This window comes from Astyanax mexicanus, chromosome 5 (assembly GCF_023375975.1).
Source record: "Astyanax mexicanus isolate ESR-SI-001 chromosome 5, AstMex3_surface, whole genome shotgun sequence".
In the NCBI taxonomy this organism is placed as follows: domain Eukaryota; kingdom Metazoa; phylum Chordata; class Actinopteri; order Characiformes; family Acestrorhamphidae; genus Astyanax; species Astyanax mexicanus.
In genome coordinates this window covers 14,422,708-14,449,096 of record NC_064412.1, presented here as the reverse complement: position 1 = coordinate 14,449,096, position 26,389 = coordinate 14,422,708, and the positions used below count along the sequence as shown (strand labels likewise).

At 38.7% G+C, this 26,389-nt stretch overlaps 3 protein-coding genes across 3 annotated transcripts in view; 2 read left to right on the top strand and 1 right to left on the bottom strand.

Moving 5' to 3' along the window:
- Nucleotides 1-12,707, top strand: part of vstm2l (V-set and transmembrane domain containing 2 like) — a 32,606-nt gene extending 19,899 nt beyond the window's left edge. The window contains exons 2-4 of the mRNA XM_007253298.4: nt 2,032-2,201; nt 7,563-7,607; nt 11,322-12,707. Of these exons, the coding sequence (XP_007253360.2) occupies nt 2,032-2,201; nt 7,563-7,607; nt 11,322-11,957 (851 nt within the window). The 3' untranslated portion in view covers nt 11,958-12,707. The remainder of the gene's footprint in view (nt 1-2,031; nt 2,202-7,562; nt 7,608-11,321) is intronic.
- Nucleotides 12,708-18,788: 6,081 nt separating this feature from the next.
- Nucleotides 18,789-21,332, top strand: LOC125802245 (zinc finger BED domain-containing protein 4-like). Its single transcript, XM_049479628.1, has 2 exons — nt 18,789-20,357; nt 20,593-21,332. Exons 1-2 carry the CDS (start codon nt 18,789-18,791, stop codon nt 20,857-20,859), a joined length of 1,836 nt encoding a protein of 611 aa, XP_049335585.1. The 3' UTR covers nt 20,860-21,332.
- Nucleotides 21,333-21,838: 506 nt separating this feature from the next.
- On the bottom strand, nt 21,839-25,110 carry LOC125802224 (radial spoke head protein 3 homolog B-like). Its single transcript, XM_049479558.1, has 9 exons — nt 24,842-25,110; nt 24,336-24,423; nt 24,102-24,243; nt 23,648-23,793; nt 23,224-23,427; nt 22,781-22,943; nt 22,580-22,666; nt 22,224-22,303; nt 21,839-21,906 (listed from the first exon to the last, which is right to left on the bottom strand). The coding sequence occupies exons 1-8, from the start codon at nt 24,946-24,948 to the stop codon at nt 22,254-22,256; spliced, it is 987 nt and encodes a 328-aa protein (XP_049335515.1). The 5' UTR covers nt 24,949-25,110; the 3' UTR covers nt 21,839-21,906; nt 22,224-22,253.
- Nucleotides 25,111-26,389: the final 1,279 nt, after the last annotated feature.

Here is a 26,389-nt window from a genome sequence, read left to right as displayed (position 1 = left end):
GAGCAGGTTAGCCACAATGCTAACAGCTGGGCTTTTTTAAGGTTGGAGCCACAATGTAACAACAGTCTAACATACTGCCTTTGGAAGGGTAGAGTGGGTTAGCCACGATGCTAACAGTCAGGCTTGGAGTAATTGAAACAGAATAGCAGTACAGCAGTCAGATACTGATAAGGATAAGAATCACACAAAAGGTGTGGCTGAATACAAAGCATTTGTTGTGTTCAGATGTGCGACATTAACTGGCAAAAATCGCGTACTGCCTAGTTTGAGTAGGTTTTTGAAGCATGGAGATGCCAAGTTTATGGGAAATAGCCAAAGAATGTTGTGTTTTTCACCTTTTACATCACTAAAGCTAGTTCATTGTGTAGTTCCCTTCATATATGATGTATAATGTTTGCAAAAACGTATCTGCCGTTCCTGAGAAACGCAACTTTTACTCAAAGTTTAAAACTACTTTTCGATTGGTGAGCTTTAAATATTATTCATTGTTCAATTCAGTGTTTTTAAATGAAAGAGTTTAAATCATCAGTGTCATGTTGCTTATGTCACTATATTGTGACATGTTGTTTAATTCTGCTAAGGCGTTTGCTGACTGACTGGGCCCTGCCCATCAGGGATACCAAGATCTGTCCTATCACATGAGATGTGTTAAGTACATGCAGTGTTGTGCGTGAACAAGTTCAAAAGAACGCTTTCATTGATCACGCTCATTTTTTCGTGAAGGTTGAACTGAACGCAACACATTTTTTAATAAAGAACTTGAACGTGAATTAGTTCACATTATGTGCCATGAACGGCAGACATCACTGTAAATGAACGTTGGCTAGAGAGCGCAAGGGCGAGAGAGAGAGAGGGAGCGCGGAGTGCGAGGGCGAGAGAGAGAGAGAGAGCGCGGAGCACGAGGGCGAGAGAGTGAACTGTTCACTTTGAGCATGTATGAACTGAACTTGAACTAGTTCAGAAAAACTGAACTGGCACAACACTGAGTACATGATGGTTCAAGCCCTGTTATAACCTGTAGGTTTAACCAAACAACAGATGTTGTGTTTGTTTTATTTAATAATGTACAATGTTGAAGATATACTGGACCAAAATTGGGGCTCTTTAAGATTGCATTTAAACAAGCTCTATTTAACGGCAGCCACCATCTCTGCAGAGAGAGATATTACTGCTGTCATTTCAGCTTTATTTACAGAAGCATACAGCTAAAGCCCACGCAAAGCTGGCAAAATAATTACACTTCCACAGTCTTTACGCTTCATCTCTCACACCTACGGACTCCGCTAGATGCTAGGATATAAAACACAGTATTTGGGATAATGATAAATTGTGCTTGTTTCAGCAGAATCTGTTAGAGACCCAATTTTTGTCCAGTAAATCCGCAACATTGTATTTTGTTAAGTAAAACAAAGACAACATCTGAATGCAAAACTATGTTGTTTGGAGAACAGGGCAGGCACTGTATAAGTTGTGTAAGTAAGTACATACATTATAGTCAGCAATGATGTTCTGTTGTTTTCAGGTAGTGAAATCTCCATTGTTTAAACACTAGGTTTCTGATGTAAAGAATAGTGTTCACTTATGAGCAGAGGTGTGGTGGGTTTTAAGAACCTGGGCTGCAGTTCTAGACAGCGTCTGCTTACATTAGAAGACTTATCTGCCCTTTTATGAACTAAAAGGCATAAAAACCAGATCAGACAGGAATAGAGAGGGGGTGGACAGGTTGATTAGTTGATTACTCACAGAATTTCTTTTGTTTAGAGCTGCACAGATAATAATCAGCAAACAAAATGTGTCTCAAATTTGTCCAAACACATTCAGTGCATCCCTACTTAAAATATACAGTACAGCTCTGGGAAAAAAAAGACCACCAAGATACGTTAGATAGGACAAAGGATGCCAGTGTAAAAATCTGTGGGGACTAGTGATTGGGTAAAACGTTAAACTAATACAATGTTGTTGGGTTGTTTTTTAATCAAGGTTAATTCCTCAAACTACAACATATTCTTCTTTTTTGTCTTTTTCTTCCAGCCCTTTTCACAGAGGTTCCTCATGACATAATCACTCAAAGTGGTCGAGATGTGGAGATGGCGTGCTCCTTCAGGGGGGCTGGCTCTTCCTCCGTGTCCTTGGAGATCCAGTGGTGGTACCTTCGGCAGCACAGGGAATGGACTGAGAAACCAGCCTGGACAACCAATCAGGTGTGTCTCTTTGTCTAAAAATGGACGTAATTTAAGATCATACTGCATATCTTAAATTCATTCCATAGCTTAAGATTATTATCATTAAGGCTTATTATCCTATAAACACTTTCAACACATAACTATATATCAACAATGTTTGCCGTTTGGGAGAAATAGTTTTCTTTACTATTGTAAGTTATTAAGAGTTAGTAAGATTTTTGTTTTTTAGAGTGAGAAATAGAAATGTGTATCCCCAAAAGTCCCCAACTATTTTATTAAATCAGTGCTTAATGATATTAAAATGGTGATGATGTTAGTGATGGACACATTCATACGTGGCTGGGGGTCTCCAGGATATGTTTTTTTTTTGTTTGTTTTGTTCACTTACTTCTGTTTTAATGTGATTAAAAGTTTCGTAAAAGTTAAACACTTCATTTGAAGGTAAATGATTATACACAATTCTATAGTTCTGTTTTTTTTGTCTCTAGTTAGAAATAGAACAGTGTTCAAACGAATACATGGAAAGAGGCATAAAGCTACATTACATCTCTATTAAGTCATGCTCAACCACATCATGCATGCACTGTGGGAATAAGCCTTTATAAACGTTATAGTAGGCTATTGTCAATTGTTACGAATGATTGTAGAGTATTTGTTGTGTAGCCTTATAAATCCCACCCTTGAGTAAAGTCTTATAGATGTTGGCATGGTGAGCTGTATGAGATGTAAAGACAATATGAAAGTCCTGATTGCTGTTCTGAGTCTGTAATAAAAGTACAGTTAAGTAGGCGGAACCTTTATTGCCCAGAAGATTCAGTATTAAACGAATCCTATATTCAATTCAATTCAATTCAATTTTATTTATATAGCGCTTTTTACAACAAAGGTTGTCACAAAGCCGCTTTACAGGAAAAACAGGTCCACGCCTCTTATGAGCAGCACCACAGAGATGCCAATTTTATGGTGACACAGTGGCAAGGAAAAACTCCCTTTAAGAGGAAGAAACCTTGGAAGGAACCAAGACTCAGTCCGAGGAACCCATCCTACTCGGGTTGACCCGCTCAGTACAAACAAACAACAAACAAATAACAGAACAAAAACAGTACAGAGAATTAATGTGAACTATGGCTAATATAACAGGTACTAATTTATGAATATAAGAATGTGATGGGCACAAACTATAGAGCTATGGCTAATACAGAAACAGATACTGAGTGTGTTAATGGTAATCAGTGCAGGGTTGCAGAGCCGGAGAACGACACAGCGGGCAGTGGAGAGCCAGGCTGGGAACATCAGGAACAGGGCATCTCCATACATGTAAAAGAGATAGATAGAGAAAACAGAAAGGAAAGGAAGAGAAAAAAAAGCAGGAGTTAGAAGGGCTGTGTAATAACTCTGATGAATAGAAGGACAGGGCTGATTCCTGAAAGCTGGAACCACAGACGGACGCATCCAGGAAGACCGGCTGGCCAGGCGTCTCAGCACATGTGAGAAAGACAGAGAGAGAAAACAGAGAGGGGAGGGAAGAAAAAGGGGTTAGAATGGTTTTATAAAACTCTGCTGGAGTGGGATGGGCACTGGTAGCAGCAGTTCAGGACATGGGGAGAGAAAGAGAAAGCAGATGATTAGGACAGGGTTTATATTTGCTGGATAAGCTGTAAGAGGAAGAAAATTGTAATGAGACATTACTCAAAAGCTTGAGCAAATAGAAATGTTTTGAGTCTAGATTTAAAGATTGAGAGTGTGTCTGAGTCCCGTATATTAATAGGGAGGTTATTCCAAAGTTGGGGAGCTTTATAAAAGAACGCTCTTCCTCCTGCATAGTTTTTTCTAATACGTGGGACTAATAACAGGCCAGCGTCTTGGGAGCGGAGTGAACGCGGCGGATTGTAAGGAGTAAGGAGTTCCTGTAGATAATGCGGGGCCAGACCATTAAGGGATTTATACGTCAGGAGAAGTATTTTATAATCTATACGAAATCTAACAGGTAGCCAATGTAGGGATGAAAGAATAGGTGTAATGTGATCGAACTTTCTAGCTCTGGTAAGCACTCTTGCGGCTGCATTCTGAACTAGCTGGAGTTTATGGAGTAATTTATGTGGACTTCCAGCCAACAACGCGTTGCAGTAGTCCAGCCTGGAGGTTATGAATGCATGTACCAGCTTCTCAGCATCTTCCAGAGAGAGTATACTGCGGATTTTAGCTATATTTCTTAAGTGGAAGAATGCAGTTTTGACTATGCTACATATGTGAGCATCAAACGAAAGAATTGGGTCAAAGATGACCCCAAGGTTTCTCACAGTTTTACCAGGTATAATTAAGTGACCGTCTATGTCTACAGTATTAACATTTATGTTTTTATCAATATTAGGACCTAATAGAAGGACCTCAGTTTTATCAGAATTAAGTAAGAGAAAGTTGTGTGTCATCCAATTTTTAATGTCTTTAATACAGTCTGTTATTTGATTTATACAGAGCTCCTCGTTGGGTTTAGCAGATATGTAAAGTTGCGTGTCATCAGCATAGCAGTGAAAGTTAATACCATGCCTACGGATAATTTTACCCAGTGGTAGCATATAAAGTGTAAAGAGTAATGGACCCAGTATTGATCCTTGAGGGACACCATATTTTACTCTAGACTGATAAGAGCATTCGTTATTTAAGTAAACACACTGGAATCGATCTCTCAGATAAGATCTGAACCAGGTGAGGGCTGATCCTTTAATTCCTATAAGATTTTCTAACCTATCAAGTAGAATAGCGTGATCTATGGTGTCAAAGGCAGCACTTAGATCTAGCAGTACAAGGATGGCATTACTGCCCCTATCAAGAGCTGAAAGTAAATCATTAGTTACTCTAAGTAGAGCTGTTTCAGTACTATGGTTTTGTCTAAATCCAGATTGAAAAACCTCATGCATACTATTACTTTGTAGATACAAGCGCAGCTGGTTAAACACAATTTTTTCTAGGATTTTGGCTATAAAGGAAAGATTAGAAATTGGTCTATAATTAGCAAGCTCGCGGGGGTCCAGATTTGGCTTTTTGATAATGGGCTTAATGACCGCCAATTTAAGAGAATTGGGTACGTAGCCCATGCTAAGGGATGAATTTACTATTTCTAGTATTGATGTTCCCACCTTTGGCAGTGCCTGTTTCAATAATTGTGTGGGTACTGGATCTAATATACATGATGGTGATTTTGATGAGTTAATTACACTAAGTAAATCTTTTTCTGTAACCGGGCTGAAACACTCTAGGTGTGTCTCAGAGCTGGAGCAGCATTCATCGATATCTATAAGTAAATTTTGGGGGTGATACTGAATTTTTTGTCTAATGCTATTAATTTTATCATCAAAGAACTTCATGAAATCATTACTATTAATGTCGACAGGGATAACGGAGCTAGTTTGTTTTTGACTGCCGGTGAGTTTAGCCACAGTAGTGAAAAGGAATCTAGGATTGTCTCTATTTTTCTCAATAAGCGATGAAATATACTGGGATTTTGTTTTAATTAGGGCTTTTTTGTAGTCTGTGAGACTATGCTGCCATGCTAGCCGGAAAAATTCTAGTTTTGTGTGTCGCCATTTACGTTCAAAGTTACGAGCGGTTTGTTTTAATGTACGTGTGTGGTCATTATACCACGGTGCTAGCTTTTTATCCCTGATTTGTTTTATTTTTGTCGGCGCTACGCGGTCAAGGTTAGAGCGGAGCACAGTTTGTAGATTTTCTGTTTTGTGCTCGAGATCATGCTCATAGGACGAAAGGGAGATGGTTAAGTCGGGGAGTTTATTTACAAATTCATTAGCAATTGCGGTTGTTATTTTACGCTTGCTGATATAGCGGGGCGGGAGGAGGATATTTTGATTAAAAACTATTTCAAACATAATTAGATAATGATCGGATATTGAGTCATGTTGAGAAAGAGTAACTATATTCTCAGCCTCAATACCCAGTGTCAAAACTAAGTCTAATGTATGACTACATCGGTGAGTGGGGCCAATTACATTTTGTTTAAAGCCTAGAGCATCTAAAACTGATTTAAATGCAATTTTTAGTGGATCCTGGTCCTTTTCAAAGTGGATATTAAAGTCTCCGACAATTATGATCTTATCAGAAAGAAGAATTACTGCTGCTAGAAAGTCAGCAAATTCACTAATAAAATTTGAGTATGGTCCAGGAGGACGATACAGTGTTATAAGCAGGAACGAATGCTGCGTTTTGGAAGCAGGAGACGGGCCTGCTACTTTAAGACTAAGAACTTCAAACGACTTAGCATCCAATTGTGAGTTTTGAGATATACCTAACATTGAGTCATAGATTGTGGCAACACCACCGCCACGACCAGAGCTGCGTGGGTAACTGAAATAGCTAAAACCTGAGGGGGTAGACTCATTTAAAGCGATATATTCATCAGGTTTAATCCAGGTTTCACACAGACATAGTGCATTAAGGTGATTATCAGTAATAATATCATTAACAATAACTGATTTTGGTGCTAGCGATCTTATATTTAATAGCCCTAGTTTCATACGGACGCTGCTGGTACTCTGAGAGACGGATGCTGTTGTTTTAATTTTAATAAGATTATTAAAACAGATTTTCTGAGTTTTTCGGTTTCGAGCGACACGGGGGACAGACACAGTCTCAATCCTACAAGGTAAAAATGCACTTGTATCTGAAAAAGGCACATAATTAAAACTCACAGCCTTATGCACAGGAAAGTGGCAAGATAACTCATTAGTACAATGTATATTACTAAACTGCCCATTACTTAGACCACTAACCTGGCCGGTATGACTGGTTAGAGCCAGTCAGTCCCGGCGTAGCACCGCCTCAATGTTACCAGAGAGGACGGTGGATCCCAGGCGGCTGGGGTGAAGCCCGTCTCGGTGGAAGAGGGCTGGACGTTCCCGGAAACTCTCCCAGTTGTCCACGTAGCCAACTCCACTAGCAGAGCACCAGTCCCACAGCCAGCAGTGGAGAGCGTAGAGGCGGCTGAACGGCTGGCTCCCGCGGCGGTAGGTGGGCATCGGACCAGAGATGAGGAGGCGGGCGCGGGTCAGTCTGCGAGCGGTGTCCAGAAGAGTGCGAAAGTGCTCCTTCAGGACCTCACTGCGCCGGGCGGACGTGTATATCTATATCTGCTCTGCCAGAGAATAATAGGCTAAGACGGCTGGCAGGAGATCCACTTTGTAATTACTGATTAATGCATGCAGTTCAGTATCATAGTCTGCTGGCTGATTTCAGCCCAAAGTACGAGAGTATGAATGCGAACCAGCCAGCATCCTGCTGAGCCAACACAGAATAATTAACATGGGCAGTCTAACACACAATGAATACGTCTTTCATTTTCCTTCCTTCCCTTCTTTTTCTCTATAGGTTGCTCCTGTTGAAGAGATGACAAGGGACGCCACTAAAATAAGCGTGAGTTCTCAATGTCAAATCTTTGTTTTGAGGTTTCCTATAACAGCAGTTTGTCATCTGTCATGTCGACAGTTCTCAGTTATCTGATAAGACTGTGCTTCAGCTTCAGATTTATAAAAGGATGGTGTCATCCTAGCCTGTTATAGAATTTCCATCTCAGTGGAGAATGGGATGCAAAACCCTACTCATCAGTCATCTCTTACTTTCATGGTTCCTGAGCAGCTCATGGCTTAAGCTGCACTTCTAAAGTTCACATTAATCCTGCAAGACAAGATGCGACAAGACATTTTTAGAAGGTCTTATATGTACCAAACTCTCCAGTTTTAGAATGATAAACACTACTGGGTGGCAATTTATAAAGCACAGCATATTCAGTTCTTAGAGCCCAGATTTAGAATTAGGTCTGCACGATATATCGCTTAAATATCGTCATCGTGATTTGTGCATGTGCAATAGTCACATCGCAGGACGTGCGATGTCACTTAAGGCAATTAAATCAGATACATCATGTTGCAATGTTTTGAGCGCTTTTAATACCAGAAAAAACTTTTATTTACCTTTTAAAAAGTCATTTAAATGTCTGATTAAATGTAATCTAAAATGGAAAACTGTATGTTCCAATTCAACATTGCTACTGCAGCAATAGCTTAGCAGCTACTAGGCACATTTGACATTGCTAATGTGGCTCATCCAATATCTCTACTGTAGTGTTGGCATGTCGGCAACAGGGCTTATCTCACATCACTAATGTGCCGTTAGCATGCCCCAGCAACCATACTCATCCAATTTCACTACCATAGGATTAGCACACTGGCGACTAGGGTTGTCCCATGTTGCTTATGTGGCATTACCATGCCGGCTACAGACCTCATTTACATTGCTGATGTAGCATTAGCACACGCTAGCACTGGCTAGCCAAAATGCAGATCCTTTAGTCTTTAAACCCTCCCAATCAGCAGTTCTGCATACCTAGGTACTTTTAACTTACCTTGCAAAAAAAAAACAGGCCCATTCCAGTCTATAAGGCCAATAACCACCAGAACACTTTCCCTCTTTGCTCAGAACCGGCAAATGTAAGGAAACATCCACGAAACATTTCCTCAGGCAGAGGCAAATATCTGATCTTGATGTATTATACCTGCAAACACTGGGTGCAAGTGAGGTATACACCCTAGACAAGGCACCAGTTCATCACAGAGCAGGACACACCTGTTTATTTATAAGCTCATGAACTACTTTCTCCCAGATGTGGAGGAGAAAGCATTCCAGTCGACCAGTTCTGAAAAAAAGGTCTGTTGGCAGCCACAGCAGACCCTCTCTGGCTTTACCATTGTCTTCAGGGAACTAAAGATTTATCTTTTATCTTTGTGGCATTCCTCCAAAGAACAGTTCACAGTGCCACCAGCTAGACCAACTGAGGCAAAACATATATAATAAAGTGTGAAAAAACATTAGCATCTTCTGCTTTCATCTTCACAGTATGCCATCAAAGAAACATTTACTTATGATTTAAATTGTTCAATTAGACATATGGAAGCAATTTAAATTTACATTAAAATTTAACAAGAACCTGACACTTTGATTATTAGAATTTATTTAATTAATGTAAAATCAAACCAAAACAATATATCTCTCAAAATATTGTGTTTGTTTTTTAAGAAACAGTCATGTAAATATATTTGCTTTTTTTTTTACTGTGGTCTGCAGCGTTTTAAAACTACATTGTCTTGTCTCATCAGATAAGTGTAAACCATGCTTATCTCTGTCAGCCAAGGTCAAGACTGTTTTGACCCAGGCAGTTATCTCATGCAGCTTCATGAAACTGTTTTAAGGAGATGTGCTGGCAACCTAAAGAAACTGTCACAGCTGTAACCTTTACTGACTGCTGGTGGTCCAAAATGATATGGAGGATCATCTAACTGCAACAGGGAGCTTTTACAGTTTTCTGCAGATATATGGGTCTAAATAAACTATTATAATAATGTGTATTCATTTCAGATTTTATATTGTGTGTGTGTGTGTGTGTGTGTATGTGTGTGTGAATGTCATTACACAATCCAAATGGCTCAGGTTACTAAGAATATAATTTAACTGAATGTTTGATTCGGTTCCTCAGTTTATTTACAGACCCAAAAAGTTAGGATGTTGTCCAAAATGTAAATTAAAAAAAACGAACGCAATGATTTGTAAATCTCACATACCCATATTGTATTCAAAGTAGAACATATAACACATATCAGATGTTAAGAGATGTTGAAAGGTTGGCACAGGACACCCAAAGGCTGGAAAAGTAAATGGTATTTATAAGAAACAATGTGAGCCAAAGCTTATTTAAAATGGAAAAATGTTTTGTGGTCAAGTGAATCATTATATGACATTTTAAATAAGCTTTGGCACAGAGAAGATGGCAGCGTTTCACAATGATGTTGATGTATGACTCTTTACAAAATAACACTTTAACTTGCATTTGTTTATTTCCACTGTGCTGCAAACTTTTTGAGACGCTGCCATCTAGTTTTAATTTGTACTTTATGGACTATAAGGCACACCGTATTATAAGGGGCACTGTCAATGAATGTCTGTAAATTAAATTAGAGGATGGGTAAATTAAAGGATTATAAATGCGCCTTATAGTGCGAAAAATATGTGAACCTAAAATTTGTCATTGCGAATAAAATGTGGGTATATGATGTTTGCAGATCATTGCATTCAGTTTTATTTATATTTGTTTACACTTTATACACATTCTAAACTGTGACATTGTTCTATTTATTTTTTCCATTTTTCTGAACTTTCTCAGGCAACCTGAACAGAACTCAACCAGTTATAGTAGTCTTTAGCATTGATGTGGTAACAACTAATTAACAAGCTAATTAATCAGCTCAAACTTTTTCAAACCTACTCAATTAAATATTAATTAGTGAGAGTGGCAGCATGTATAGAAGTAGACAATTGTGAGCATATCGTCACTGTCCAATGAAAAACATTTTTTGTTTACTGCATAGTTTGAACACCAAAACTGTTGATTACATTGACTTCCACTGAAAGTTAATATTTTATCTTTCTCTTGTAAAATTGCCTTTTGACATTTTTTAATTGAACAGTAATGATGACCAGCACGACCAGAAAAACAAGTTTCTACATTTTTTGTTTACTGCATAGTTTGAACACCAAAACTGTTGATTACATTGACTTCCACTGAAAGTTAATATTGTATCTTTCTCTTGTAAAATTGCCTTTTGACAATTTTTAATTGAACAGTAATGATGGTCCAGCACGACCAGATTCTGCAACAGCTTCTACCCCCAAGCCATCAGACTCCTCAACTGCAGAGACTGAACTGATGGTTTTCTGTACATGCGCACACACTCTTACCCCACTTACCCCAGAAAATGGAAGCACCAAAAACCCTACTACCTCACTGGACTCTATTGCACACTGTGTAATAGAGGTAATTACTACCTCACTGGTCTTTTTTGCACACTGCATAATTTGCACACTGTCTTGTTATTTATTATTCTTTGTCTGTATTGTGTTGTATTGTCTGTCTGCACTTTTGTACTGTTGCACTTATTGTTCTGTCTACACTGTGTTTATGTGCACCATGGTCCCTGGAGGAACGTTGTTTCGTTTCACTGTGTACTCTGTATATAGCTGAAATGACAATAAAAACCGCTTTGACTTTGACCCTTCTTCTTGTATGTTCATTTAAAGGTGGTGAAAGTGGCTGGCAGCAACATCTCTCACAGGCTTCGTCTGTCCAGTGTTAAACCTACAGATGAAGGCACTTACGAATGTAGAGTCATCGACTTCAGTGACAGCCACGCCCAGCACCACAGAGTCCGTGCCTACCTGCAAGTACAGCCTACAGGCCCCAATGTGCAGCTCCACAATGAGGACCAGCAGCTGCACAGCGACGGCCAGCTCCAGAGTGAGGAGCAGAATCTCCTCCAAGGCAGCCATCCCCTGCAGAAGGGCCACAGTCAGATCACAGATAGAGAAATGCAGAAGAAAGCAGATCAAGATCTTCAACATGGAGACCATAAGCTTCATCACCAAGTACATCACAAGAGCCATGGCAGTGATTCAGCCAACAAAAGTGAAAAGATGGATTCACCCCCTGCTCTGCATCATGATGAACATCACCGGCAGGACCAGGACCATCAACATCATTTTCATGAGGGGGGCCACCATCAAGCACTAGAGCGAGAGGGCCACCAACAGATGAGCAAACATACACAAGCAAGCAAGAAGAGTCAACCCAAAAGCCACCAATCAGAGGTCAGAGCCCACAAGGGACATGCTAGAGAGAATTCCAATGACTGCTCAACTGATGACTGTGTTCTCTAGAGAACGAGGAGGAAAGGTCCCAGTGAGAAAAAAAGACAGAAGACGATAGAAGGAACATCTAAGGCAGAATGTGAATGGAGTGCATGTGAAAACATCTTCATAAGAATGTTCATTAATCTCAAGGAGAAGTAGACAAACTTGAGCAGTGTGCGCTACATGTTACTAGGTGATATTTCCATTTATTTACTCTGCCATGCTTTTGCTCCTCAGTACACGTCTTTCAGACACGCCTACTTTTCATATGTTGGCCTTGGCGATCTGTCCAAAGACTGGGTTTGGCTAGTGGGCATCTTTTTGCTGTACCTCTCTGCTTTCTCTGAAATCTTCGAATGCTCTTTGTGTATGCAAGTGCACAGATGCACTTGTGTGTGTGTGCGCGTGTGCGTGCTCATGTGTGTGTGTTCAGGTGGGTAAATCTGTGTACTCTGTACAGTAATTTTTTTGGAATAATAAGTCTGTATGCTTTGAAATACAACCAAAATTCAAATCAGCTTTTGCATAATGGTTCACCAAAAAGAACTGCAGCATAGCAGTGTTTTGATGTTTTCTGCTTTCATATTGTAGGTAAGTATATACAGTATATATGTATATTAAATGCTGTGTCTCTCTTGACTTTACTTTGTTCTGCTTTGATGTTTTGTATCAACTTTAAAGGACAAATTCTGTACATTTCTAAATACCTTCTCATGTGTTGCGTGGGTGGAGAAATTCCCCTCTGCAATATTAAACTGAATCATGTTAACATACAAAGCAGTTTTTGTTTTTAATTCTCGTTTAACATTCAGTATCCTAAGTTAACTGCAGGAATTCAGGATTTTTTGGCAGTAATGAGATCAACATGGTTGCATGTATTTGGGTAATCCAGAACTGTAACTGTAACTGTGTTAGTTTGGGGCCAAAAACTTAGTGCTAAATTATCAAATATCTGACATACAAGTCTGTCACATCCAGTTATGTGTGCATGCATGTGCTGACTGAGAAAACAAACCAAAAAATAAGAGTAAGCATATACATGCACTAAGTACTCCAACTACTGAGCTAAAATCATTGAGAGAATTGCATTTTAATGCCTTAAAAAACTAAATAATAAAAAAAAAATACAGAAATTATTTTTGTGATTTTTTGTGAAATTATAATCACATTCTTTCGTTCATGTAAACCCATGCAGCCTTTCCCAACATCAAAATTTAGTAAAATACATGCATTTAGTATGGTATGGTGCTGTCTGCTAAACATCTGCTAAACATCATTCAATTAACCTCCAGAAAACATAGAATTCATGGCATTAAGTAACCATAATGTAAAGTCTGTCTATTGTTGGGGTTTGAACCAATATCAAAATTCAACATTTTCTTGAAACTAAAATAAAATAAAAAGTTTATGTAAAGTTTAACATCAGCCTAATTTTAACTGTCAATTAAATTTAGCATCTTTCTGATGTTAAATCTTTATAAGTTAAAATGACATCCATCGCATTGTTGAGCTGACACTGGAATGGAAATGGACACTAAATCATGACAGCTTGCACATTTAATATTCTTAAACCTGGTGCAACAGTGCCTCCTTCTGTACACTTTAAAAAGTTTATTTTTCATTAAACGCTTGCTTGAACAAGGCTGGGTTAAAGCAATTTTTTAGGTGTCCTTAACATGACAAAGAATATTCTTATTAGATTACCAGAGACTCCTATAATAAATGCAGGGATTAGCACTACAGTGTAAAATATTAACTATATAACTTTCACCAGCATGTTACCACAAGTATGATAATGTAAATGTGATCTTTCAGCTTACATTATTGTGGAAGATACACTGGATTATTATCACATTAATCATACTGACCCAATATGTTTACAGATGCAGAAGAAATGCTTAGTTGGGCAGATACGTCAAAAGACATGCAGAATCTAAACAAGGTCTGATTACAATGAGAATAAAATGACCACAGTACCAACACAAAATATGTGCACTGTTTATATGTTAGTTAAACACCTGAAAAAGACCCAAACCTGCTCTTTTTCTAATTCTTAAAATTGCCTCCCGAACAGACTGGTTAATTAAAGAAGGAACTCGTCCATGTGGTTAATTACTCCACATAAAGGTGTCAGTGAATGCATTTATTCAGTATTTCTAATGTTTAATTTTAAAGTAGGTAAAAAAACTTGAGCAAAGTTGTACAAATTTATTTAGAACCCTATTCTTTTACATCAGAATGAAGAACACTAAATCTTCATTTCCTCTGTAATGTTTCATGGATATCTGGAGTTTTCATTTATAAAATTAATATTAATATTACTTTTTTTATTTCCACCCACCCAGATGATTCTACCAATAAGTTTTTTATTTTCTTCAGTGACCTACAGTATTATTTTACTTTGGGCAATAAATGTACAATTTGTAGAATTATGTTCACGTTTTTTGGTTGCCACTAGATGTCAGCCTTAATCTATTTTATTTCCTTTACCTGCAGTGTTTAGGTTTTTTCCACTGCACTGTTGTTAGCACAAAATAACACCAGTATAATACCAGCAGTGAATTTTATATATTGCTAAATATGTTAAAAAAAAATAATAACAGTTAAAAGTCTTAAATTTAAGTCACAATAAGTCAACCGTCGAGCACAAATAGTAAGATATTTTAAGCAATGTTTATATACATTGTTGTTGATTCTTTGCATTCTTATATCAACAGTAACCAGATATTTTCAGCAACAGTTGGAATTTATGCATTTCCAAGGAATTTATTTTGCAATATGCTCAACTATCCTACCTATTCGTACCTACCTATATGCTCGATGTTTGACTTATTGTGACTTAAATTAAAGATGGCGGCGCCCGGAGATTTTCCTACGCTATGGGATGTAAACAGTGGCTTTTTTTTTGTCTTGTGCAGTTTTAAAGTTATTTATGCCTCGTTTTAAATGTCGGGGCTCTCTGGAGTCTACCAATGAAGTGTGGAGCTACTTTGAGGCTGGATAACGGTGTAAAAAGCCATTTATCTGCAGGCGCAAACTGTGCCCTGTGTTATCTATTCTAAAAGCCTGCTTGGGCAAAGTGCACAAAATACTGACTCTCAGAAAGCTGCAGGAGAACGGAGAAGGGCTATTTAACAAAGGTAAGTACTTTTTAATACGTTTTAGTACACCCAGAATCCATTTCACACCGAAATTGTTCATTTAATATGTTACAGGCCAGCCATTATTAGGTGCCCTAAGCACAAATGCTTCCTGAAATACAGTATATTAAGTAAAGTTGACTAATAATTGGCTAATGGCTTCTAGTGGCTAAAAGAAACAGCCAGCCCTAAGTTAAGCTTGATCAGAAATACCATAGATAGCTAGCAGTCTGAGAAAGCATTGCAAGTCCTATTCACCAATTGCTAACTGAAGCTGAGTGACCATAATGAATTGCATTTAACATACAATGCAAAATCTAATTTTAAAATAACTAGCTAGCCAGCATCAATTGCTTACAACATAACACTTAAGTCTGAACAAGGTTAGTCAGAGCTTCTCCTATCCAAAACTGAAAAAAATAAAGATTTCATTCTTCATTTTCATTTCTCTTTATTTAAGTTTCTCAGCATATGTTAGTACTCTCTTTTACAATTCCAACCCCATGAATCCTGGCTTTGTCATGTTGGAATATGCCCGTGCCATCAAGAAATCCATCAACACACTGTTGCTAAACCTAGACCTGACCAACTGCAGCAACTACAGATCATTAATTTACTTAGCTACAGTGAGTCCAAGAAGTATTTGATCCCTTGCTGATTTTCTTCGTTGGCCCACTAATAAAGACATGATCATTCTATACTTTTAATGGTAGATGTATTCTTACATGGAGAGACAGAATATTAAAAAGAAAATCCAGAAAATAAATCTAAGGAATATATATTAATTGATTTGTATTTCATGGAGTGAAATAAGTATTTGATCCCTTAGTATTCATTAGCAGTTCTGGCTTTTACAGACCAGTTAGACACTCCCAATCAACTTGTTACCTGACCTGAAGCCACCTGTTCTCACTAATCACTTGTGTGAAAAACACCTGTCCACAGAATCAGACAGATCACACAGATTTCAAGTCTCCAACATGGGTAAAACCAAAGAGCTGTCGCAGGACCTCAGAGTCAGAATTGTTGACATTCACAAAGCTGGAATGGGCTACAAAAAGATTAGTAAGGTGTTGGATGTGAAAGTAACAACTATTGGTGCAATTATCAGAAAGTTTAAAGAGTATAACATGACAATCAACAGACCTCGGCCCGGTGCTCCAAAGAAGATTTCGCCTCGTGGGGTGGCAATGATGCTGAGAACGGTCAGAAATCGTCCTGCAACCACTCGGCAGGAGTTAGCAAATGACCTGAAGGCAGCTGGGACCACAGTTTGCAAGGAAACAATTGGCAACACTTTGCGCAACAATGGATTCACATCCTGCAGTGCCCGAAAGGTACCCCTGCTGAAGAGAGCACATGTGGAGGCGCGCCTCAAGTATGCCAATGATCATTTGAAAGATGAACCAAGTTATTGGGAGAAGGTTTTGTGGTCAGACGAGACCAAAATTGAACTTTTTGGCCTCAACTCCACCCGCCATGTGTGGAGGAAGAAAAATGCTGCCTATGACCCCAAGAACACTGTGCCCACCGTCAAGCATGGAGGTGGAAGCATAATGTTTTGGGGGTGTTTCTCTGCCAAGGGTACAGGGCTACTTCACCGCATCACTGGGAAGATGGATGGAGCCATGTACCGCACAATCCTGAGGGACAACCTCCTCCCCTCTGCCAGGGATCTGAAAATGGGCCGTGGTTGGGTCTTCCAACATGATAACGACCCTAAACATACAGCAAAGGCAACAAAGGATTGGCTCAAGAAAAATCACATTAAGGTCATGGAGTGGCCCAGCCAGTCGCCAGACCTCAATCCGATCGAAAATCTATGGAGGGAGCTGAAGGTCAGAGTTGCCAAGCGACAGCCCACCAACCTTCATGATTTAGAGAGGATCTGCAAAGAAGAGTGGGCCAAAATTCCCCCTGGTGTGTGTGCTAAACTTGTGGTTAACTACAACAAACGTCTCACCGCTGTGCTTGCAAACAAAGGCTTTGCCACTAAGTATTGAGTGTGTTTGGCAAGAGGGATCAAATACTTATTTTCCTCATTGAAATACAAATTAATTAAAATATATTCTTTAAAATTATATTCTGGATTTTTGTCTTGATATTCTGTCTCTCCATGTTAGAATATATCTACCATTAAAAGTGCAGAAGGATAGTGTCTTTATTAGTGGGCAAACAAAGAAAATCAGCAAGGGATCAAATACTTCTTGGACTCACTGTAAATACAGGTGGAGACATTTTTTGACCAGGCATTTTATAATAATTATATAAAATTATTATGATTATGTAATAAATATTTATATTTCTCACACATAATGCTGCTGTGTTAATTAAAAGTGTGTTTGTAATTTTGGAGTTTTTTGAGCCGAAAAAGGTCTATGAATATGCGTATTTTGGTGAGAACAAATGGGTAAAACTTTTTATGTGAATACACCCTGACTAAATATTTAAACTTTTTTTATTTATTTATTGGAAAGTTTTATTTTTAACACAAGAGAATGTAGCTGTTCGAAGATGAAAGCAGAGTAATAAGATGTTTTATAGCAATGCCACAACAGCAGCACTACAGCCTCATAAATGACCTTTGCACTCCACTTAAAAAACCCACGTAAAGGCCAGCAGATGCTTTTGCTCTTTCTGTGAATGCAATGTAACAATGTGAATGTGTTGTTTACATTAATTTGGTTGTCATCTAGTACAGCAGGACCAATCGCTTTTGTTCAGGATCGGTGTTTGAACACTGCCTGTCTCTTCTGAACTGTGTTAACCTTCAGAAGCAGCAGCCAAGATTCCATGTAGCTTGTTGACTGTAGTTTAAAGGCATATCCCACCATTGTCCTTTAAAGGTTCATATTTCATCTGCAGCTCTGTCTCAAGGGAACTCTGACACAAAGGTTAAAACCCAGTGAAGTGGAAATAATGAAGACTTGATGAGACATGTACGATCGGTTGTGTACGCCTGGACAGTGACAGAGCCGAACTGAGGAAAGTTTATCAGAAGTTTGACCTCATTAAAAGGTCTTTGTTAGATTGTACCTTGCAGCAGGATGTGTTCCTATATAGCAGGGGAAGTCAAACACCCACAAGTGACAAATGACAGGTTTCGCCTTTTACCCAGGAGGCACAAAAAGCTACAGTGGAGTGTATTTGTTATTCTCTTACCTAAATGGCATGAACACATGAATAGACGTGTCTCACACTGCTGTCCATTATGTTGCATAGTGTCAACTGATGAGGCAATCTAGAGTAGTCCAGTGATTCACTGTATATACAAGGCGTGTCTGTGAGGAAGTGCTGGAAATACAGACCCGCAGGAATGTCTTTTTAATAACGCCCCTGTGTGCACACTTCATCTGTATGATGTATTGTTTCAGTAGATATTCTGTGCCCTTAACATGCCCTCATACACACTGAGAGGAAAAATTGGAGCACTTCATTTGGATGTAGGAAAATAGCTTCTGTGTTTAGAAAATTATATATATATATATATATATATATATATATATATATATATATATATATATATATATTAGGGGTGCACGATGATATCGGTTCAATATCTGTATCGGCCGATAACAGCTTTTTTTTTAATCATCGGCATCGGGCCGATGCCTAAGTTTTGCCGATTTTTCAAACCGATACTTGCTGACGCATTTAATGTATGCCGGAACATGACCGAGCGACGCTAGGCGGGCTGTGCAACAGCGGTGCAGCTAAAATGTCGGCGGTGTGGAGGTTTTTCAGAGTGAGTGAGCAGGACATAAAGCACGCAGTTTGCAACACTTGCTCAGCTAACGTCTTGCGTGGAGGAAGCAAAGTAAGAAATTTCAACACCACAAATTTGATTACACATTTGAAGGCGCACCACCCGGACAAATATACAGAGTACATGACTGTGAAAGAGGAGACTCGAACAGCACCACGCACACCAGCGAAACCTGCTGCTTCTCAGCCTATTGACGAGCTGCTTCAAAAATCAAAGAAATTTGACAGAAACAGTCCCAAAGCCACAGCTATCACAGCAAAGGTGATGGAATTCATTGCTCTAGATGATCAGCCGTTCTCAGTGGTGGAGGACATTGGGTTTCGACGGCTTGTCGAGCATCTTGAGCCTCGGTACACTATACCTAGCCGTCGCTACTTTTCCGACGTAGCCCTGCCGGAGCTACACAGCTTGGTAGAGACTCGCGTTCACAAGCTCATTAACGACAATGTGACCGGCATTAGCCTGACCACCGACATCTGGACATCTGATGTGAGTCCTGTGAGCATTCTCAGTTTAACCGCGCAGTGGATTGACAACAACTTTGAATTGCAGAAGGCTGTTTTGCATGCAAACGAATGCTCTGGATCACACACAAGCTCGGCACTCTCTATGGCGTTTGAGAATATGTTTGAAACATGGAAGATTTCTAAGGAAAACATACATGTTGTATTGCGTGACAATGCACGTAACATTGCAAAAGCTATGGTGGAATGTGGGGTTCCGAGCTTACCTTGTATGGCCCACACGCTCCAGCTCGCCGTACACGACGGTGTGTTTTCTCAGCGCAGTATCTCGGATGTGGTTGCAGTTAGCAGGCGGATAGTTGGCCATTTCAAGCACTCACATTTAGCCAGCTCTCGTCTCAAAACTATTCAAACGGAGGTGGGTTTGCAGCCGAAAGTGCTTCAACAAGACGTATCTACTCGATGGAACAGTACGTTCTACATGCTGCAAACCTTGCTGGAGCAGAAGAGAGCAATCGGTGCTTACGCCGCTGATTTCGAGTTACCAGCTACTCTCACGGCTTCTCAGTGGAGTTTAATCGAAAACATAGTCACACTCCTTGCTCCTTTCGAACAGTTAACCAGAGAGATTTGCCAGGCTGATGCATTGGCATCAAACGTGATTCCTTCAGTCAACGCTTTAAAACGGCTGTTGAGCAAGAGTGCTCGCTCTGACTTCGGAGTTAAAACCAGCAAAAACGCTCTGTTAGAAGCTGTAAACACACGCTTCAGTGATATTTACACAGAGCCTCTGTACTGCGTTGCTACAATGGTCGACCCAAGATACAAAGATCGCTATTTTGCCGCAGAAGTGAAACTACAGGCACAAGAAATGCTCCAAACCGAGATGGAGAAAGCATCAAGTGAGCGCTCAGAGCAAACAAGTGAGCTACAAGAACGCCCACGAGAAAAAAGAGCCAGGACGGATGACCAAGCGACGTGCTCCCTCTTTGATATGTACGACGAAATTCTGGAAGAAACGCTGACCCCTCAGGAAAACACCCAGACAACAACTGAGGTTAGCGCAAAAACAGATGAACAAGATATATTTTTTATAAATAATAATAAATAATAAATAATAATAATAATAAATAAATAAATAAATGTTTAAAATATGTACATTTAGACATTAGTGAAGTAGCTAGTTATTTCCAAAAACCCAACTGTAATTGTTGGTGCAGTATTTTAATGTGTCAGTCTTATTTTGTATATTAAAAATACACCTGTATATATTTTATGTATTTATTGATCAGGTGCAGGGATTCCTGTCAGAAGCTCCAGTAGCAAGGACAGAAAGCCCACTGCAGTACTGGAATAACAACAAAAGTCGATTCCCTACTATTGCCAAAGTAGCAAAGAAGTTCCTGTCTGCTCCATCCACTAGTGTTGACAGCGAGAGGTTATTTAGTGCAACTAGCAATGTGATCAATGAAAAGAGGAACAGAATTGCATGTGATAAAGCAGAGATGCTCCTGTTAGTGAAGAAAAACCTTCCTCTCCTTCTGAAAAATACAGACTGATGAACTTCTAGAAAAAAAAATGGTTTGCTCAGATTTTTTTGTGAAGAAGCACAAAGGCAAAGGATTATTTCTGTACTACTGTATCAAAAAAGGTCCACTGGTATTGGTTTATGTTTAAGGATTTGCTTTAAGTTAATTTTCATTTATTTATTTATTTGATTTCATTTATTATTTTTAGTATAAAGCTAATGTTTTATTTAAATTTTTATTTAAAAACCACAAATAGTCATAAGTAAGGACCAGTTATCTAAGTAAATATGGCTAGCATTTTTCTCAGGAGACACCTTTTCATTTTATTTGCACACAGATTGAAATCTAAAATGTTATGCAAATAAACGTTATTACTTAACGATGTGGGGTATCTTACTGTATTTTTTAAAATGTCCATGTATATCGGCATCGGCATCTGCAGATATGTACATGTATAATATCGGATATCGGCATCGGCCCATAATTACCATATCGGTGCACCCCTAATATATATATATATATATATATATATATATATATATATATATATATATATATATATATATATATATTTTTTTTTTTTTTTTTTTTTTTTTTCCCCCCCCTCCTTCTGTGTGCACTTTAAAAATTGCCCTTCTATGGACTCAGGACAGTTGACTTTGTACATAATGTGAACAATTTATGTCTGCTTCCTTTTAGAACAAACATACGATACTTAAAAAAAGCCATAAGATTTTCTAGACCATGCATATACATATGACACAAGGATATTGTGTTAAACAGCATTTTAAAACGAATTAAAAGTTGAATTGACTGATCAACGTAATACTTAAAACTACTGTATACTTAAAAACACATTTTCCATTTTGGAAAAAAAAAAATAATGAAGATCTCAAAAACATACATAAAACCAGCTTGCCACATGTGGTTTGGTGTAAGAAATTACACCACTTCCTGCTGTTAGATCATTTGTGCACAGCTTTACACTTATGAACACACAAGACACAAATGATATCACACAATGTTTTATTTAAAGCTTTGAGGTGCTGGTTATTTAAATCATATCTCAGACGTGACCTGTAACATGAAAATAAAAAATAAAAAGACAGAAGATTTGGGTAAGTTTTACATTCTTGAATATTTATTTTTTTCCATAAATAGAATAACAGATAACAGTTTTAGCAGGCAGGGTTCAAGCTGCAGGTGTGATTAAAATGAAAAACACATTTAATGCTTAAACAAGTTACAACAAATAGAGTGTAAATAAACTAAAATAAACTATAAGATCTGACCTTTAAGGTGCAGTATGTTTTGCTGAAATAGTGTTTTTTTTTTTTATAAACCCTCTAATGGTCAAACTCCTGATGTAAATTTTAAGTAAAGTGTGAATTTACCAACAGTGGAAGAGGGCCTACATTCCAAATCTAATCTTTCGAAGTCTCCTGTCTGCTGTTGGCCACATCATAGGTGAGAGCTGTAATAGAGACGTAAAGATAAGGTTAAGCAGATTCACTTCTCTAAAATATTAAGAGAAGAAACATATAGATTTATTCCAGCATAAGCTGGAGAACTGATTATGTTTTGAATATTGCAACACAGTGTACACAGAGAAGCAAAACAGAACATTGGTAAACAGTGTAAGGTGTGGGGACCCACTTGGAAGCTTAATCTCTATGCTAATTCTTAACTTTTACAGTGTAAAAATACAAATTGTCTATGTTTAAAAGAAAACACAAAATTCTAAACTCACTGTCAAGCACTGTAAGGGCAATCTCTCGTTTCTCCAAAGCATTGTCCACTTCTGCCATCAGCCAGGGGAGGAATCCTGTCTCTATATCTGAGATACAATGGAAAGAATATATACAAAAAATATATAATAAAAAACAGACTGATTTATTAGATGTTTAACTGTGTAACCTCAAATGGCATATTTTAAAAGAATAATAATCACCTCTCTGCACTGGGTCGTAGAAATAGCCCTGTTCTCTCAGAGTGCTGTAGACGGAGGGCAGCAGGTCAGCCAGGTATTGCTGAGCAAATCCTCTAGCTGCTATTTTCTCTGCTATCACTCTCTCATTCTCCAAGACTTCTCTCTGCTGCTTAAGTCTGCGAACCTACATCAGGAAAGCAACAAACAAGTCTAAAGAGCTGAAGGGAGATTATGGCCATATTATGCCAATTTATGTTTTTTAATTGGCTATTTATGACCTCCTGGGGCATCACACAGGCAACAAAATCATGCATGGGAACAGACCTGTAGCACTGGTGAGTATTATGAACACATATAAAACATAATAAAGCAATGAATAAATAAAATTAAATAGCAAAAACTGTAGTTCTTGGCTTACTAGGAAGATACTAAATCATAGAAGCTCATAATTCAGGTGAGGTTACCTTCTCCTCTCTGTGGCGCCTCTCCTGTTCCTCCAGTCGCTGTACCTCCACAAGTTCAGCATTACGCAGCTCCTGGAAAGCGCGCTGTTGAGCCCTAAGAGACGCCAGCTCTTCCTCTTCCAAAACTTCCAGCAGAGCCTGTTCCATGGGCTTTCCTATCAGCACCTCTAACACAGGCTGCACCTCTGTGTCAAAGTCAAACAGCTGTAACAAGAATGGAAAGATTTAGTCTAATGAAGAGTAAACATAAAGCTGTGTAATCCTTTCTAAAAAGGATTGCTGTGGGTAAGCTATGGGTTTAACTTATTGTAGCTGAATGCTTTAACCTGAAGGGGTGTCCACAAACATTTAAACATACAGTGTAAGTAAGGCTCTGGTAATGTTAAATACATTTTAAAAAACAATAAATGTGTTTGGTCTGTACCTCTCCTTCTTCTATTTGTGTGGCTACATCTTTTCCAGACTTGGCAGGGATAAAGAGAGGAGTGGCTGGTTCGTCTAGAAATGCGTCGGTCTGACATCCCATACTGGCATCTTCAGGATGATCACTCAGCTCCTCCAAGTACAGCTCTAAGCCACAAATCAAATATAGATTACAATTATTTATTAAAATACTTTTTGACTCATTAAACTCATTGAAACATGAAGGCTTTGGGTCCATTCCCTTTCATTCTATAACCAGTTTTCCTGGTAAGTACAATGTTTCAACAGTGAAAGTACTGTTATTGTAATTTCTACTGCAGCTCAGCTACTCCATGAGTTGGAAATTAATATACACCGAAAGGGTGTGATGTAGATGACTAACCTCTTCCTGCCAATATTAACAAGAAGCAGCAGCATCACAGTAATTGTCTCTTTCTAAAACACATAAAGCTCACCAGTCTGCACATCCGTGTGTTTCCTCCCTTCAGGTGCTTTTGGGGTTAATAAGCGGAACTGCTCTTTAGCCATCTTTCTTTCCAGGGCTCTCCTTCTGGCCTCTTGCTTTTTTTTAAGCTCAGCAGGGTCAGGCTGTGACCTCTGTTACACAAAGGTTTTTAAATCATTAATTTTAAACAAAGTGACACCTTATATAGCTATATATTGTACAGCGGATAAATAATATCACTTACAAGTGTCAGAGTGTGTTTTGCATAGGTATTTCCTCTGACAACACGCCGATCGTACATAATGTTTCCATATACACGTGATCCTTCATTTCTGCATACAATAAAAAAAAACAAAATATATATATATATATATACAATTAGTTATACAAACTAATGTCACTTATTGATAAATGATGCAAGTCAAAAAGCTATTTTACCATTCAAATCAAACTGAAGGAAACATTAATTTCTAGTACACATTCTTATTTAAAAGATTATCAATTAAATGTTTATTATTATTATTATTATTATTATTTGATCCACAACCCACTCTGACTTTACCAAGGTAAATTATCGGATATTATAACTAGTAAAACTGTAGTAGCTGATTCTAATAGTAAAATGGAGTAACAGTTACAGATATTTCAGTCAGATTTTACTTTAGTAAATAAAGTCACAGTTAGCTGGTTTTACTCTGCTCGCTGTAAATAGTTAAACTATGTCAGGTGAATTAATAGTTCCTGTCTTACTGAATCACCGCAGGGTCCTTGTATTTGAGGCGCGTTGAAGCAGGTTGTGGTCGAGTAGAGGACACATACGCTCCGTTTGGAGCCTGGTTGTAGCGCTGTGAAGCCATTCTTGCTCAGTAAAATATCTGTTAAGATATAATATAAATAAAGAGACGCAGCGGAGTAAACAATATAATGAACCTCTGCTGCTGCTGCTGTTAGTGGTGGTTTCTTATATACCTTCAGGTTAGTGACGTATTATTCGCGATAGTGACGTCAAAGCCGGCTCTTTGAAGTGCCGGCTTTGACGTCACCGATTGGAACCGGCTCCCATTATTCGCGATAGTGACGTCAAAGCCGGCTGTTTGAAGTGAACGATTGGAACCGACTCCACAATGGCCATTTTAGGATTCTATTTGGGAGCCATTTTTTCCTTCAGTATCTCGCTGTCTCTCCGCTTTTTCACAATACACACGTACTGTGGTGTGTATTTGTGTTTAATACAGTGTCAGTGAGTTCTCCATCTCTAGTGGTTCAAAACTGGTGTTGTTCACATGGTCTTTTTTTATCATTCATAGTTTTATACTTTCATTTAAAAGCACTGTATTTAATATTTGTATTGTGGCACCTTTTTTGTAATGAAGCTACTTTAATACTTTTTCGTATTGTGTTGGGTGATTGTATTTGTTACGTGCAACGAGTGCACGTGTGTTTTGGTTTTCTTTTTGTTCCCCTGTGTCTCTCTCTCTCTCTCTCTCGCTCGCTCGCTCGCTCTCTCTCTCTCTCTCTCTCTCTCTCTCTCTCTCTCTCTCTCTCTCTCTCTCTCTGTGTTTCTGTAAGGTTACGTTAATGGAGAGAGGTGATTGGCTGAGCACCAATGAAGATCCTCCTCCAGCTTGGCTGCAGCTGCCAATCACACTCTGCGCTGAGACAGGAAGAGGCGGGCCTTAACAGTGTAAGAGGAGCCTGAGGGGAGCCGCATGGCACGCAGCAGCATGGAGCGGTGTGAGCGCGTCCGAGGCGGCAGATACAAACGCTGGTTGTGAGAGTGAGAGCGATTTAAGAGTGTGTGTGCATCTGAGTGAGTGTGTTTGTTGCCCAGTTAATGCTGAGGTTGTTTTGTTTAATACTTGTGCTGTGAGTTTGTTCGTTCTGATCCTGTGTAGACCCTAGTGTTGCACTTTAGTTTAATTGTGCTGTGAGTTTATTGATTCTGATCCTGTGCACTCTAATGCTACACTCTAGTTTTTAAAGGTACTCTTTGGTAACAACTTTTGCTGTACCTCTCTGCTTTCTCTGAAATCTTCGAATGCTCTTTGTGTATGCAAGTGCACAGATGCACTTGTGTGTGTGTGCGCGTGTGCGTGCTCATGTGTGTGTGTGTGTTCAGGTGGGTAAATCTGTGTACTCTGTACAGTAATTTTTTTGGAATAATAAGTCTGTATGCTTTGAAATACAACCAAAATTCAAATCAGCTTTTGCATAATGGTTCACCAAAAAGAACTGCAGCATAGCAGTGTTTTGATGTTTTCTGCTTTCATATTGTAGGTAAGTATATACAGTATATAT

What these genes read in the sequence shown, in the direction of transcription:
- LOC125802224 (XM_049479558.1), bottom strand. Translation starts at nt 24,948, where the DNA reads ATGGCTTCACAGCGCTACAACCAGGCTCCAAACGGAGCGTATGTGTCC. An exon ending in GGCGCCACAGAGAGGAGAAG is followed by an intron (nt 22,944 to 23,223) that starts GTAACCTCACCT and finishes TTCCTGATGTAG; the next exon opens with GTTCGCAGACTTAAGCAGCA. An exon ending in TGCCCTTACAGTGCTTGACA is followed by an intron (nt 22,304 to 22,579) that starts GTGAGTTTAGAA and finishes TCTCTATTACAG; the next exon opens with CTCTCACCTATGATGTGGCC.
- LOC125802245 (XM_049479628.1), top strand. Translation starts at nt 18,789, where the DNA reads ATGTCGGCGGTGTGGAGGTTTTTCAGAGTGAGTGAGCAGGACATAAAG. An exon ending in ACACCCAGACAACAACTGAG is followed by an intron (nt 20,358 to 20,592) that starts GTTAGCGCAAAA and finishes TTTATTGATCAG; the next exon opens with GTGCAGGGATTCCTGTCAGA.